Source organism: Pholcus phalangioides, unplaced genomic scaffold (assembly GCF_987345545.1).
Source record: "Pholcus phalangioides strain wild (caught in Gottingen) unplaced genomic scaffold, Ppha-v1.0 ptg000011l_1, whole genome shotgun sequence".
NCBI lineage: Eukaryota > Metazoa > Arthropoda > Arachnida > Araneae > Pholcidae > Pholcus > Pholcus phalangioides.
In genome coordinates this window covers 21,563,609-21,578,331 of record NW_028301604.1, presented here as the reverse complement: position 1 = coordinate 21,578,331, position 14,723 = coordinate 21,563,609, and the positions used below count along the sequence as shown (strand labels likewise).

At 35.6% G+C, this 14,723-nt stretch overlaps 1 protein-coding gene across 8 annotated transcripts in view; it reads left to right on the top strand.

Annotated features, from left to right (window-relative positions):
* The window catches only part of LOC149080216 (protein kinase C-binding protein NELL2-like), a 192,184-nt gene that overhangs the window by 68,413 nt on the left and 109,048 nt on the right, over positions 1 to 14,723 (top strand). Inside the window, exon 1 of one of the 8 annotated variants that reach the window (XM_089239280.1) lies at positions 5,120 to 5,589. The exons of 4 other annotated variants lie outside the window; for them this stretch is intronic. Coding sequence is in view for 2 of the 4 variants with exons in the window: in XM_089239278.1 (XP_089095404.1) it covers positions 5,803 to 5,981 (179 nt within the window). In the remaining 2 variants the exon portion in view is untranslated. Of the gene's footprint in view, positions 1 to 5,119; positions 5,590 to 5,796; positions 5,982 to 14,723 lie in introns of those variants that run through there. 3 more of the 8 variants (XM_089239274.1, XM_089239278.1, XM_089239279.1) reach the window with 3 other exon arrangements.

Genomic DNA, 14,723 nt, shown 5'->3' with positions numbered 1-14,723 from the left:
AAGAATATTTTTATGGGCATCTTTTTCTCAGCCACCTCTTTGGGCATTTTGCCTGTTGTGGCGTTGTATTTGTATTTGAATATAATCAGCAAAATCTTTCTTCAAATCAGGAAAAATTGAATGTTTATAGTGTGGTGATGAAAATCTCTATGAAGTTTCCGCTGAAGAATTCAGTAATGTTATATTGAAATCGTTGTATGCAGCGAGGGTGCTTGGTGAGAAACACATTCGAATACATTTAAATTTAGTAAGAATATATATTCAAACAACCATCTCATAGTTAATTATTTTGATCTGTTTTATTTTTTCAGTTGTTAATACAGCTATTTATGTTTGTATTTTATTTATTTCATAGTATTATTATTTTTTATTTTCATTTGTTTTTGCTTCATTTTATTAATCATTTAATATTTTAATTTCATTGTTATTCTTACTACCGCTATGTTAATTTTATTGATAGTTTTTGCATTTATTTATTCAATTTTTTTTTTTCATGTCTTTATCTTATCTATTGGATTTTTGTCTTTGTTATTTTATTTGTATTATCATTTTATTTTATTTCATTTAATTTTTTAATTATTCAAATTTTAACATTAGTTTTATTCGTTCTTTTGTTATTTTTTAATTCTTTATTTAATTTACTCATCGTAATTATTTTATCTATTTGATTTTTATTATGTTTGTGTAATCATTTTATTTTCATTGTTAGTTTTTTCACTCCTTTATTTTTTTTTCATCGTTACTATTTCATGTTTCATTTTTTCATTACTTTTGTTATTTTATTTATATTAGATTATTATTTTTAGTCGTTCAAAATTATTTATTTCTGTAATTATATCTTATTTTTATTGTTTTGAAGACTTATTTCGATTAATTTTTTTATATAAAACGTCATTTTTATTTTACTTTTTTAAAATTTGTTTTAAATCGTTTTTAATTCTCAATTTTTCTACAATGTTTCTTATTTTAAAACGATTCAGCGTTAACGGCAATACAGTAGATCGACAGCGAATTAGAAAAAAATTGTATGGTGAGAAGCAAGTTGGAAAAAATAGTTATAACGACTGACAAACAACATAATGCAAACTATTTACTGAGACAAGTCTGATATAAATAGAAGTTTGATTTGTAAATAAATTTGAGATTCTTAACTAGATATTTTTCTTTTTTCTAAATACATTGTTTTAGGATACGTTTGAAATCATAATACAATCAAATTGGAATAAAAGGAACTGCTAAAATTTTCGGATCCTTTCTTTGCACGGATGCCTTCTATGTGGTTGAACACTGTCAGCTAGAGGGATAAGTAAGAGAACATAAATACATCAGCGAATAACAGTGATAACAGGGGCGTAAAGACATGCTTTAAAGTCGTAACATAACGTCGTCAAAACACATATCATTGGGGGAAGGAAAGAGACGGGAAGTGCCGAGACAAGGTGAGAATTCTGGCAAAAACCGGAAATTAGGACAAAAGCCCCCTCTTAGATGGTGGAAACGCTCTGGAGTGAAATGTCCCGTTTTTTCAAAATATAGTCACTCGATACGTCTAGAAGCTTGTCAAAAATATTTACAGCGTCCGTAGTCCTCAATGATCCGTAGTCCCTAATTACCAATAGAAATAAGTCAACACAGAAGTAAAAAATAATGGCGATAAGACACAGGAAGTCTCTTAATAGAAAACAGTAGAGATAAGACACCGGAAGTCGTTTAATGAACAACAGATGTCACTTAATAAACACCGGAATTGAGATAAGACACCGGAAGTCGTTTAATGAGCAACAGATGTCACTTAATAAACACAGGAAGTCGTTTAATGAACAACAGATGTCACTTAATAAACACCGGAAGTCGGCATTCTGTAGAGATAAACAACGGAGGTCACCTAATAAACACCGGAAGTGCGATAAGACACCTCGTACTATATCTCACCACCGGAAGTATCTTAATAGAAAACATATGTCAATTAATAAACATCGGAAGTCGATAGCGATAAGACATTGGAGGTCAATAGCGATAAGGCAGCAACAGCCAGTAGCGATAAGACACCGGAAGTCATTTAATTAACAACAGCTGCCACTTAACACCGGAAAAGAGATAAGACACCGGAAGTGCGATAAGACACCTCGTACTATATCTCACCACCGGAAGTGTGACGTCACTTCCGGCGGTGGACCGGGGCCCATACTACTTATGAGAGTAACATAAAATACAGTATTTTTCTTTGAATTGGTTACTAAAGATGATTTGCATTATGTGTGTACATGTGAAGCTAAAAATATATTTATATACCAAGAATTATATATATAAAAAAAATCAGAATAGAACAAAAAATTTTGTATCCATAATAAAAAAATTTATACACATAGAATGAGTATATATAGTTGCCATTGATTACTGCAAATGTAGCAACATATCTTTTAGGAAAATGAACTTTTCGTCCATATCGAGTTGTACTTTTTGCAACTGATTGTTCAGACTGTTCTACTATTGCAAGTTCAGACTGTACTGATGGTGTTGCAGGTTCAGAATGTTTTGTTGTTGTGTCTGAATTTTTCTTTTCCACAAATGCAGGTTTTACGCGATCAATTGACACTTTGACTGTTCGGTTCGGAAGTTCGATAGTCACTGTCTTGTCATCTCTGGTGATCACTTTATGTGGTCCCGTGTAAGGCTGCGATAGCGGTGGACGCACAGTATCTACTCGCAAGAATACGTGTGTGCATTCTTTCAGAGATGGATGGACATACATCGCTGTTTGATCATGTGCTGATGTAGGCACAGGCTTTAATCTACGCATCTTTTCTTTGAGTTCCGTCACGAAATTCGGAGAATATGTTGCTAATGGCTTTGAAGAGTCTGTGAGAATATCAGCTGGTAGTCGTAATGAAGTACCGTACACAAGTTCTGATGCACTAGCTCCGATGTCTGGTTTTATTGCTGTTCTGATACCTAATAGCACTATGGGTAGTGTATCAGTCCAGTTTCGATTCTCGTGAGCTTTGATTACCGATTTTAAATGACGGTGGAATCTCTCAATCAGTCCATTGGATCGTGGGTGAAAAGCTGTAGAGCGAATTCGATTTGTGCCAAGAAAATGATCGAGTTCCTTGAATAGATTTGACTCAAATTGCCGTCCTTGGTCAGTAGTGATAGGACAACCAAATCTGCTAATCCAACCCGTAAGTAGTGCTTTGCACACTGTTTCGGCGTTGATGTTGGGAATTGGGACAACTTCAGGCCATCGACTGTATCTGTCTATGATGGTGAGACAATATTGCATTCCTTGTGACATGATTCCTTGTCCTATGATATCGATATGCAGGTGTGAGAAACGTGTATCTGGAGTTGCAAAGGTTCCTAGTTGTGCTCTTGTGTGGCTTTGGATTTTGGACCTTTGGCATTGTGTACACTGTTGCACTAATAGCTTAACAGATTTCTGCATATGGGGGCCATACATATCGGGCAGATATCAGTTTACATGTGGCTGAAGCTCCTGGATGGGAAAGGTTATGAAAATGCCTAAAAATTGTTTCGCGTTGAGATTCAGGTACGAATGGTCTAGCTATACTTGTTGACATGTCGCAATAAATATTTCTATCAGCTAGAGGAAATGGTATCAGTTTTAATTTTAGAGAAGTGTTTCCTTTTAGGTAATTTTGGATTTCAGGATCAGTTGATTGAATTTTAGCAAATTCTCTAAAATCTAAATCTGGTGCTGATGAAACTGAATCTACCTCAATGCGACTTAATGCATCAGCTACAACATTGTCGGTTCACTTTTTATATCTTATATCAGGTGAAAACTGAGATATAAAATCAAGTTGGCGAAATTGTCTTGGAGAGCATTTTTCTGGTTTTTGTTTAAAAGCAAAAACTAATGGCTTTTGATCTGTAAAAATTGAAAAATTTCTGCCGTCTAAAATGTAACGAAATTTTCTTATGGTAGTATAAATTGCAAATAATTCTCTATCATAGGTTGACCATTTCTTTTGGGTTTCTGATCATTTTTGAGAACGAAATGCTATTGGTACCCATGCGTGGTCAGTATATTGCATTAATGTGCCACCAACAGCGTTATCAGAGGCGTCAACTGTGATACAACTGTGCACCTGGCTTTGGATACTGTAGCAAAGTGGCTTGAGCCAATGCTTGTTTTGTATCGTGAAAAGCAGTTTCAGCCTCAGGGTTCCACAGTCTGTGCAATCTTTTTTGGTACAAGATGTAGTATTTGATGCCGTATTATGATGCCGTATTTTTTTTAACACTTTTCCGGTTTCGTTGGGCGATACTAGATGGCGCTGGCTTCACCAAACAGGATTTTTCTTTTGTCACCGCGTTTTTTCAAAAATTCTAAACAGCCGTTGTTCCATTTCCAGCGCGTCTCTCTCTCTCTCCAGTGATGGTAACTCATGGGAAATTTCTCATATTCGTGGGAAAATTTACCAAATTTGCCCAAGTGGGAAATTTCGTAGCATTTGTGGGAAATTTTGCCAGTTAATCGAACAAAAGAATTCTTTGAAAAAAATAGAAATAAATACAGTGCAACACTTTTCTATTGTAAAATACTTGATTACGTACTTTTCCCGCTAGATGGCAGCACGTTTTTCGGAATGCGTGGGAGAAATTTAGTCAAAAGGGAAATTTTTGAGGGAAATTTTGCTGGAAGAGGTTACCATCACTGTCTCTCTCTTTGATTATTATCCCTCCCTTCTGTAGCTTACATCATTTGGATTATTATCTACTGCTCAGGTTGTATCATACCGTTTTATTATTTCGTTGTATTTATTAGTTATTCATCCATTGCCATGCCTTTTGTTTTATCGGTTTATTATTTAAAATGAACCTACAGAATTTTTCATGCCCGGATCCGTCTATTAAAAAAAGGGTCCGGGTTTTAGTTTTAATACATAGAATATTTATGCCCGGAATTCCTTATACCCCGATCTTTTTATTATTAAAAAAATGGGCCAGGTGTAATTTTTTTCTATTTTTATGCTTGGTGGTTTCTATTATGTTTTGCACGCTGTTTTTTTTTGTTTTTTTTTCGACGTCCGTAGTGTCTGACGGCCTTGGCGACTCTTCGTCGGGCCATCAGACATATGTGGCGCCAAATAATCGCCAAGTGGCGGACCGTACGACAGCTGTTCCGATCTTCGTCGTTTGGATTCAGAATGACATCGCGAACGAGTCCTGTAATTTCTGGAGGCAGAGCGGAAACAACATAATTATATTTGGTTGAAGAATTGGTAATTTCCTTCGGCACACCCAGTTTGAAACTCGCCTCCACCATATGAAACCAAAGAATGGGATCATTACTGTTATATAGGCCGGGATCTTTACAGCTGTAGCTTCCATGATTTTTCTTCTTTTCTGCAGAAGGAGCTGTTCCATGAGAGAGGAGATAGGTCAGGAAAAATTCTTCTTTTAGTGGGTGGCTCGTCCCTTGCGTCTTTTTTTTTTCTTTACATCTGTTTGGATGGAGGTATCAGGTTTCGTTCCGGTTAGCAATGGAAGACCAAGTATGGAACACTCCATGAAGAATATTTTCTTCGTGCGTTTTCAAACAAGGGTCACCATAAATATAGTGTAAGGATTCACTATATTGTACATGTTGATTTAAAATACTTTATTATATAAATTTATTACTATTAAAATTACTATGGGTTAAACTTTACTACTTACATCGCAGTCGAGTACAAACACATCCGGACTCGACTCTCTCTGTTCGTAGTACACACACATATATATATATATATATATATAAGTATACACTCGCTGCATTCACAGCGACAATCATGGATGACTAACGCCATCTGCTGGATTATTGGTTGCTATACAATAGTATCGCTACAGATATTTTCTCCCATCGACTGCTTGTTAGGCTATTTCACAAAGCGGCTTCAAAAGCAACTACTGAATCTCTTAGCATGGCCGATATCACACACAGGTACCTTATTTTTGGTGAACCACAGTTACTGGTACTGGTTTTTTCTGATACAATTTTCGAGTTGTGATATTGTACCTCAGAACCATACTCTCGCATGTCCCTTTGAGTGATTTTACAGTGTGAAGAGAAAACGATAATCTATCTCATTATTTTGTTAATTCCTCGAAAAGAGTATATTGGGACATACTATAGTCTATTTTTGGCTACTTCATTCAAAAATTATTTTAGCTAAAATATAATACCATGGCCTAAACTAAAATAACACCCTCTGAGAAACTACACAAATATCAGGCCACAACAGGCAAAATGCCCAACGAGGTGGCTGAGAAGTCGCCGTATGCAGTTGATCCGCTAATGACACCATAAAAATTTGCGCATTTCTAAGTTCACGTCCTTATTCTGTTGAACTTGGCTTACTCTTAATGCGTGGGTCTCACCCGGACACAAATCCCGTGACAGATCTGTTTACAATTTGCGGCAGTTAGTATGCAAATTGGTAGACGTATTTTTAGCAGGTGGAGGGGGCTCAGAAAATTCAGTCAAAGGGCCCTATAATGCTGTAAAAAAGACAAGCTAACTTTACGGAAATTGCACGAAATCTCATTCCAAAAACTCGGCATTAGCGTGATCTCTAGTTTGTAATATAATATTAGTTTTTCTGCTTTCGATAACGTTTTGTGGTGCTTCTTTTCTCTTGATTCCCTAAGCACATGCTTATTTTGCTTAATGGTTAATCCGGCCCTGAATGCAATCAATTATCGTATCGTTTACATTTGAACGAATGCAACCAATAGGCTTATTGCGTGTTTTTTTCAAGTTTTATAAAAGATCTTTTATCAAACGTTTATAGTGTAATCCCGGCCAATGTCAGATATTATTACAAACTATCTTCGAAAAAGTTCTTTTCTTCAAAGCTTCCTTAAAGTTCGAAATGATCTGCAAATCCATGGGCTGAACCCGCTGAACTAGAGGAGCCGTATTTGGTGGCGGGGATTTCATTCCGATGGAATATTCATACTTCAACGAAATTCTGTGGGGAAAAAATTGTTTTCTTTTCTCAGATTCAAATGAGTCTTCCTTTAGGATTTAGTTTAGACCTTTTGCGTGTTCGTAAATCGAGATTAGTTCATAAACCGAGTCACTGAATCATTCTGTTCGTAAACCGAGGGTTGATTATTTGGAATCTAAATTCCAGTACTTTCAGAGGAAATGTGCTCGGCCATCCGAAATGGGAACTTTTAGGCTATGTCCCGTATATTACCTATTTCCGATTTTTTTTCTCGATGAAATATGTTCAGGCTTGTTGTATTACGACAAGCTTCATCCTTCATTAAGATAAATGATAAAAATTCAAGTAAGCTTGTTGAAAAAATGTTTCCATAAAGGTTGGGCTTGAACCAGCCTAAAATACTTGAAAAATCTCGTTAAATACGGGTCATATGGTCATAATGTTGCTGCTTATCACGAGGAATGAATTTTCGTACAGAATTTATCTATAAGATGGCGCTATCAACTTAGCCTTTTTTCTAGTCTCTCTAAGTTTCATTTTATTTGCTTGCATTCAGTGATGGTAACTCGTGGGAAATTTCCCACATTCATGGGAAAAATTGGTCAAAATTTGTACAAGTGGGAAATTTTGAGAATTTATCAAACAAAAGAATTTTTGGAAAAAATAAAAAAAAATGAATGCAGTGCAATACTTTTCTATTGTAAAATACTTAACTACGCATTTTTCTTGGTAGCTGGCAGTGCATTTTCCGGAATGCGTGGGTAAAATTTAGTCAAAAGGGAAATTATTGAGGGAAATTTCGCTAATAAAAAATATATTATTATTGTTATAATATATTATTATATGTCTATATAATTATAGACGAAGTTACCATCACTGCTTGCATTTAACTTTTATAAACGTGCTCGGTAGTAGGGGCGTGCGATATAGATGTGATAAATCGGTAATTATGCATAATTATCAATCATCTTGGTAAGTTTAATAAATTTTCCTACGTTTATCAGTTTCTCTTAATGGTGATCATGGAATTATGCATGATTCATACATAATTCCAGGTTAAAGTTGGTAAGATAAATATAGTATGTATGATAAATATAGAAAATGTCATTTAAATTCAACCACTCATCAGTTTCTCTCAAACGCCTAATGGATGCACTACACATTTTATCATAAAAATTAGATTAAACGAAAATAAGTGTGACAAAACACACATAACAGGATAAAAACATATAAATTATAACATTATTGTATTGTTATTTACAACTTTCTTCACATTTAACGAAATTTTTAAAAATAATTATGAATCATTCAATCGTATTATATCATTGATCGAATCCATCCTGCACCGATGTGACCATACGTCCTGTATTTCCCGGGACATTCCCGTATTTTCTCGTAATCCTGGTTATTCGGAGTTATTCAGACTTTTTTTTTGCAAACATGTCCCGTTTTTTCACGTATTTGCAAGGAAGCCAACTTGAAATTTTATTCTCATTTAGGGATTCAAAAACAGAAAGGAGGATGCCTGCGCGGCATACCCTTGGTAATGTCACTTTTCTCAATTTTCACAATTGGCGCCACTACACTGACAAAAAACCGGCCAGCACAATTTTTCCCAACTGAAACAGAACTGTAGAAAAGAAAAAAAAAAGCAAATACCGATCCATCTTCCTTTGCTTGATTGTTCCTTCCATTTGGTCAGTTTTATTGCGTTGTGGTCTTCGCCTGGAGCATGTCGAGATTTTTTTTGCTAAGAACTGGCTTCTGTTACTTTCATTGGCATTTCTGAAGGATTTGATAGTCCTGTCAAGGGGCTGTTCCATGAAGAATGGGCTACTTTGATGCTGGCTGTGTAAGCTCTGCAGTACTTCCAGCATGCTTGTGGTGGTTATTGGAGGTACTGGGCAGTTGGTTTCGAACAAAGATTTTTTTTATCAACTTTCTCCAAGCCATGAGAGTCCAATACAAACCACTGAATGTCCTCTTTACTGTCAGAAAGTTTCCCTTTTTTTCCTTTGTTCATTGCTCTTTTGCCAGAGGTGATTTGCCATAGGAATCAGCATTGTGTGTTTGTTTGCATACTATTTCCTTTATTTCTGAATGGAAAAGGTAACACCTCACCCTCCACTTTAGTACACAACATTAGCTGTTGGCAATGAACAATGGTATTCTCAAAATGGATCTTGTGGTTTTCTTTCTCCAGAGCACTTTTTCGATTTTTTTCATATTATCCTGGAGCAAGTTAGGCTGAGGTTATAATAGCACCTGCCCTGCTTTAGAGGCTACTTGGGTTTTTGTATTCTGGGAATTTTTTGACAGCAATCTGTGATAAGTAGTGTTTTCACACATTTGGGGGGAATCCCAATATTCCGAATTTTTCTTGAGCAAATACAGTCAGCCTGCCCTAGACTGAAGCTTGAGTAAAATAGCCAGTAAATTTAAGTGGTGTTAACTAGGATGATGGTAAATAGTATATTTACCAATATTAACATCAATTACCAATATTGTTATACTATATTTACCAACATGTACTGGGAGTTATACATAAGTACCCGTAAACAGGGGTGGCTTAAGTGAGGGTGCAAGAGGGTGGCAGGTTGCAAGGGACGGCAGTGTAGACTTAGACTCTGAAATTTCTAAAAATTTCACCCAGTAAAAATTCACATGACATCACACTCCTGAGCCATACCTCGACAATGGACATGTTGGGAAACTTGAGGGAATAGACAGGGCCTGGGACTGTGATACCAGAAACAAGAATGTAATCTACCAGGGGCCGCTCGAGACAATTTCTACCCATGCGGCACTTATTTTTTCCAGTTCATGCCTATTTCCTCCCCATGCCTTCCTGCATCAGGGTCCCCCCTGGGTTGTAATCTTATGGGGGCCCCAAGCCAGATATTTCATTGAAGCCCCTTTTACAGATAATTTATAATGTGAAAAATGATGAGGATAGTCTTTGGCTCTGTCAGCTTCACTTCTGTGGGGGCCATGCCCATGGGCAGAGATACGGGGGGGGGGGGACGTCAAAGGTGGAGTCGACTGATCTAATGTATAAATGTATATGAATTGACATCATCGTGCCCCCCAGCAATAATGACCGTGCCCCCCAGACTTCCAAGTCTATCCCCGCCTATGGCCATGCCCCTCCTTCACAACTTATCCCAGCAATTCCTGACAAAAAAAAAAATTTATTGCCCTTTCATCTCGCATTTGGTGCCTCTTCCTTTATAATTTTCTTCGATTATTTTAAATGTAAATTAAACGTTTCACCCATTCACCTGGAATGTAACACCCCTCTTGAGCGGGCGTTCTGTGCGGCCGCAATGGGTCACATGACCCAAGAGTCCCTTGTACTATATCACAAGGGCAAATGTACACAGTTTGGTTCCCTCACCTAGTTTTTTCTAGGACATTCAAATGAATTCAAAAGAAAAATTTAGCTGTACATTTGTCCGGTCCCTGGAGCACCACCGAAAAAGACCTTCGAAATAAATTTTACTCTAAATAAATTTCTTATTGGAAATCAACCTTGTTATACATAATCTTTAAAGGATAAGTGTAAGTGATGATGTCTCACCAATAGCTGCTGTGTTGAGGATTAAGTTAGTTGGCATTATTAAGAATAATAAAATAATTTCAGATCAAAAAGTGGAAAATCTTTCTTTAAACTTATGGGTGGGTGGTTTACAAACCACTCATAACCATGACATCATAGATACATTATGGGCACACATAATATAAGAACTTTCCGGCAAGCACTGATTTGCTAGAAATTCTACAGAGAAATGTTTTTGTATTCGTATAAGTACATAAAATATAATTAACATTTTTCAAATTAATTAAAAAATTAATTGTAAAGTAATTTAATTTGAAAAATAACATCAAGTAAAAGCTGAAAATTAATTTAATTTTTTTTTTAATTGAAAAATTTCAAGTTCTTTTTACTAATGCATAATATTAAGTTTGCGTCTAAAGCAGGAACAAAAAATGGAAGCCTTTCAAATTTTCTCCCCCACTGAACAAAACCTGGCTACGCCACTGGGCCTGAACTTGATAGAGAAGCGGACCCTGGATGGGAGGCAGGTAGAGAGTATTTAGAGCAGGTGCTCGTAATCCCAGAAGGACATCATGGCCTCCTCCAAATTGGCCAAGTTATCACATTCGGTCTTGCAAGATTGAGTGTTGAAAGGTGGATGTCAGTTGATCACTGAATGAGTTTGTGGGTTCTCTCACCATATCTGACGTAAGCAGCGTAGCAAAACGCATGCATTGGGGGTAGGATCACGAGCTGCGGAAGTCAGCCATCACGATACTCATTGAAACAGATAACTGCTACTCTTGCTTACTACCGCAATTGCGCTAATTTAAGTCGTCCGTATGGCATGATCCCACCCCAGCACATACGTTATGCGATGCTGCTTACGTCAGATATGGTGATCGAATGCATTCAGCTATCAACTGGCATCCACCTTTCGTCTCCTCTGGACTCAGAGCCTGCATGTGTTTTTCGCGATTTTCACCCTGTCAGCATGGTTTGCAACACCATGTTCCATTGTAATTTTTGTTACTCTTGATCAAGGGCGTAAAGTTATTGAAAATGTTGGGGGGGGGGGGACTCAAGCCCCATACAATGAAACCTCGTTTATTCGTCGCGTCGTATAAACGAGGTTTTAAGCACGTCGCCGAACAGTCGGGTCAAAGCGTCGTATAAATGCAAAAATTGTATAATTGAAACGTTATCTCTACCTTACTCTTTCGTAAAAATTTCCCTAAGAAAACTAAAAATTATTGTAATTCAAAACCATATTTCATGAAATTGAAATCAAGAAAAAATTATATTACAAAAAAAAATTACTCGAAATACAGCACTAAGATTGACATAACATTGCTGTTTCATAAACCTCAAGCACTCTTATGATGTTCCTTTCCAGATTTGAAATACAAAAATGCGTTATTTATAAACTTAAACAAAAAATTCGTCTGTGTTGTTCGATTTCTATATTCAAGAAAAAAGTCAATAAAGCATCGAGTTCAGCTCTTTTGAAAAAAATCAGTTCTGTTTTAAAGAACTGTTTTTGCGTGCATCTACGGTCAACAATCAACCTCCGTTAGCAGTCAGTTCATTTCGGAACTTGCAACAGATATTGTTGAAGCCACCTCCATTCCGTGGTCACATCGGCAGGAACACTTTGAAAATGATTATAATTTTTTTCAAGGACTTTTAAAGACTTGAAAATGAACTTTTTCTCCAAGGATATTCAAGGAGGGTACGAACCCTGTCCCTATATATCAGGGCTTGACAAATCTCGGGCTCCAGGTCACCATGGCGACTAGAAAATCGGTATCTGCACCAAACATTCTCTGCATGCATGTGATTGCTAGAGTGGAATCATAGGATGACGATAACAGTGTGGCTTTCAACATGGTAGGGGGGGGGGGGTGGGTCTCCGTAAGTCCTGAAAATATCTAAAAAACATCATTTTGGACAGTTTTTCTTCAGCAAAAACCATGCTTGGCTCTTCAGGAATATGGCTGTTTCCTACATAGTTTTTGATTTGTCAAGATCGGCTATATTCAAATGACATCAAAACAGGAATCATTCAATGTTTTAAAACAGTATTGAAATTTATACTCGATGAAAAATTCAAAAACCATGGTCATATAGGCTTATGCAGCCAGAGCCGCTATCCTATAAAATGTTTGACAAATGATTTTACTTCATGTTCATTTCCTTTTCTCTTTAGAGGTGGGGGGGGGGAAGAGGACAAAATCACTGAAAATATTACGATTTGATATTTTGGTTTTTTGTTGGTCGGCATTTCTTCGAGCAGAAATACTTAATTTCGTTTCATTTGTGTTCAATAATGTGCATTTCAATATAGTACAGGAGTACCGTATTTGATTTGCAAAAAATTCAATATAAACAAACAAAACAAAAATATTAAAATGTCTGAGTGAGTACAGTGTTTAAAGAGAGGAAAAATGCAACACCATACTGAGCTCTTTCACGTATTAATAATGAGAAAATTATTATTGCGTAATTAATGACAAAAGTTCGGTGTAGATAATATCTGATATGGTGATAATCTCATTATGAAATCAATGATGCAATAATTTTATTGCATCAATTAAAAAAATGTGAAGGAAGAGCAACTTTTTTGCGCATTAACCCTATATAGTCCCGTTGATTTTTGAATAGACATGGTAAATGGTCAAAAAACACAAACAGGTTTTTTGGTATTTCAGAAAGTACATCCTTTAGTGTCATTTCAGTACAAGGTACAGCTATATAAGTACAATAATTTTTATCTATCTAGAAAAAGCTGATTCCTTATTGGTGTCATATTTGAGAGCTGTCCCAATTTTACGTGCTCAGAGATTTATATTATAGCACCAAATTGAGGGAAATGGAAATAAAATTCAAGGACGAAACTATTCAACTTTGCTGAGCAAAATTCTATCTGTTTATAGATAACATTAAAATTAAGGCAGACTATATTTTACCCTTAATTAATTATTTTAGCTAGTTAAATCCAATATAATTAATTAAATTGCTGTGATGATGTATTGTTTCAGTTAAAAATATGCTAACAGCGCCAATTTACATCGGTTTCTGGAAAAAAAATAATTTTCAATACGTTTTATGGAGAACTATAGAGGGTATAAAAACATTGGTTTCGATTTTATTTGGCCAACGTAGGTGATCAGTTGCTATTAATATTAAGGTGCGCCGCAGATAGCAAACGTTTAAAAACCCATTGGCATAACAGCTCGCTTATTTTTCTTAACAAACACACACTTCAGTATTAGTATAATACTGAAGTCATACTGATATCAGTAAAAGTATAAATACTTTTTTTTTAATTCATAAATCAGAAGGGGGAAAATCTTTGTTTACATATAACATACGTCTGAGCGAGTGCTTATTAACCGAAATTTTAGTATTTGTATAACACTTATATTCAACGTATAGTGTTTTTTGCTCATATACTGCTGATGTATGTAAAAAATTTCAACGTTGAAGGACCTGCAGGACCGGTAATTATTTTTGGTCAAGCATTATCTTATTTGCAATCATTTTCAATAAATCAATTGGTATCAGTTTTGACCATAAACACCCACGTGATAGATATGCCATTCATATTTTATCCTAAAAATTAATTTTAACAAAAATAACTTAATAATCTAACGATATAAAAATTTTCAATCATGTAATGCTGACTACAGCCTATCGAAAACCACGGTTTAAATCACCAGGAATAACCAAACATAGCAGCAATAGCAAACAGTTCGAATGAAACGCATATTTATACATTTCGTTGATTTAAAATAAATATTTCTTGTATCCTCATGTTGTTCATGTCAAATACTCACATTTAAATTTACGCAAAAAATACACACAAGAACCTATTTATACAATTATATAGTTTCTGAACCGGTCCTAATTTCTGCATGAAGTGGCCCATTTAATTTAAGCAGCACAGTATTTACTCTATTCGCTAATAAACTAAGCATCTTTGACCCTATTTATGCAGGGTTATAATTGTCCACTTTTTTTTAGGGGCACTTCAAGTCAAAGGTCCTGACTTGCAGAAAAACCAAAAAATTTGGGTGTCATAAGATGTTTTTTTTACACAAATTATTTTCGACTTATTTTGTTCCTTGTTATTAGAGACCACTATTTAAGCAAAACAAATTTGAATAATCCAACTCGCAGTTTTCCAAACTTTTTGTTTCATCGTCCTCCTCTTCAGAATTTGT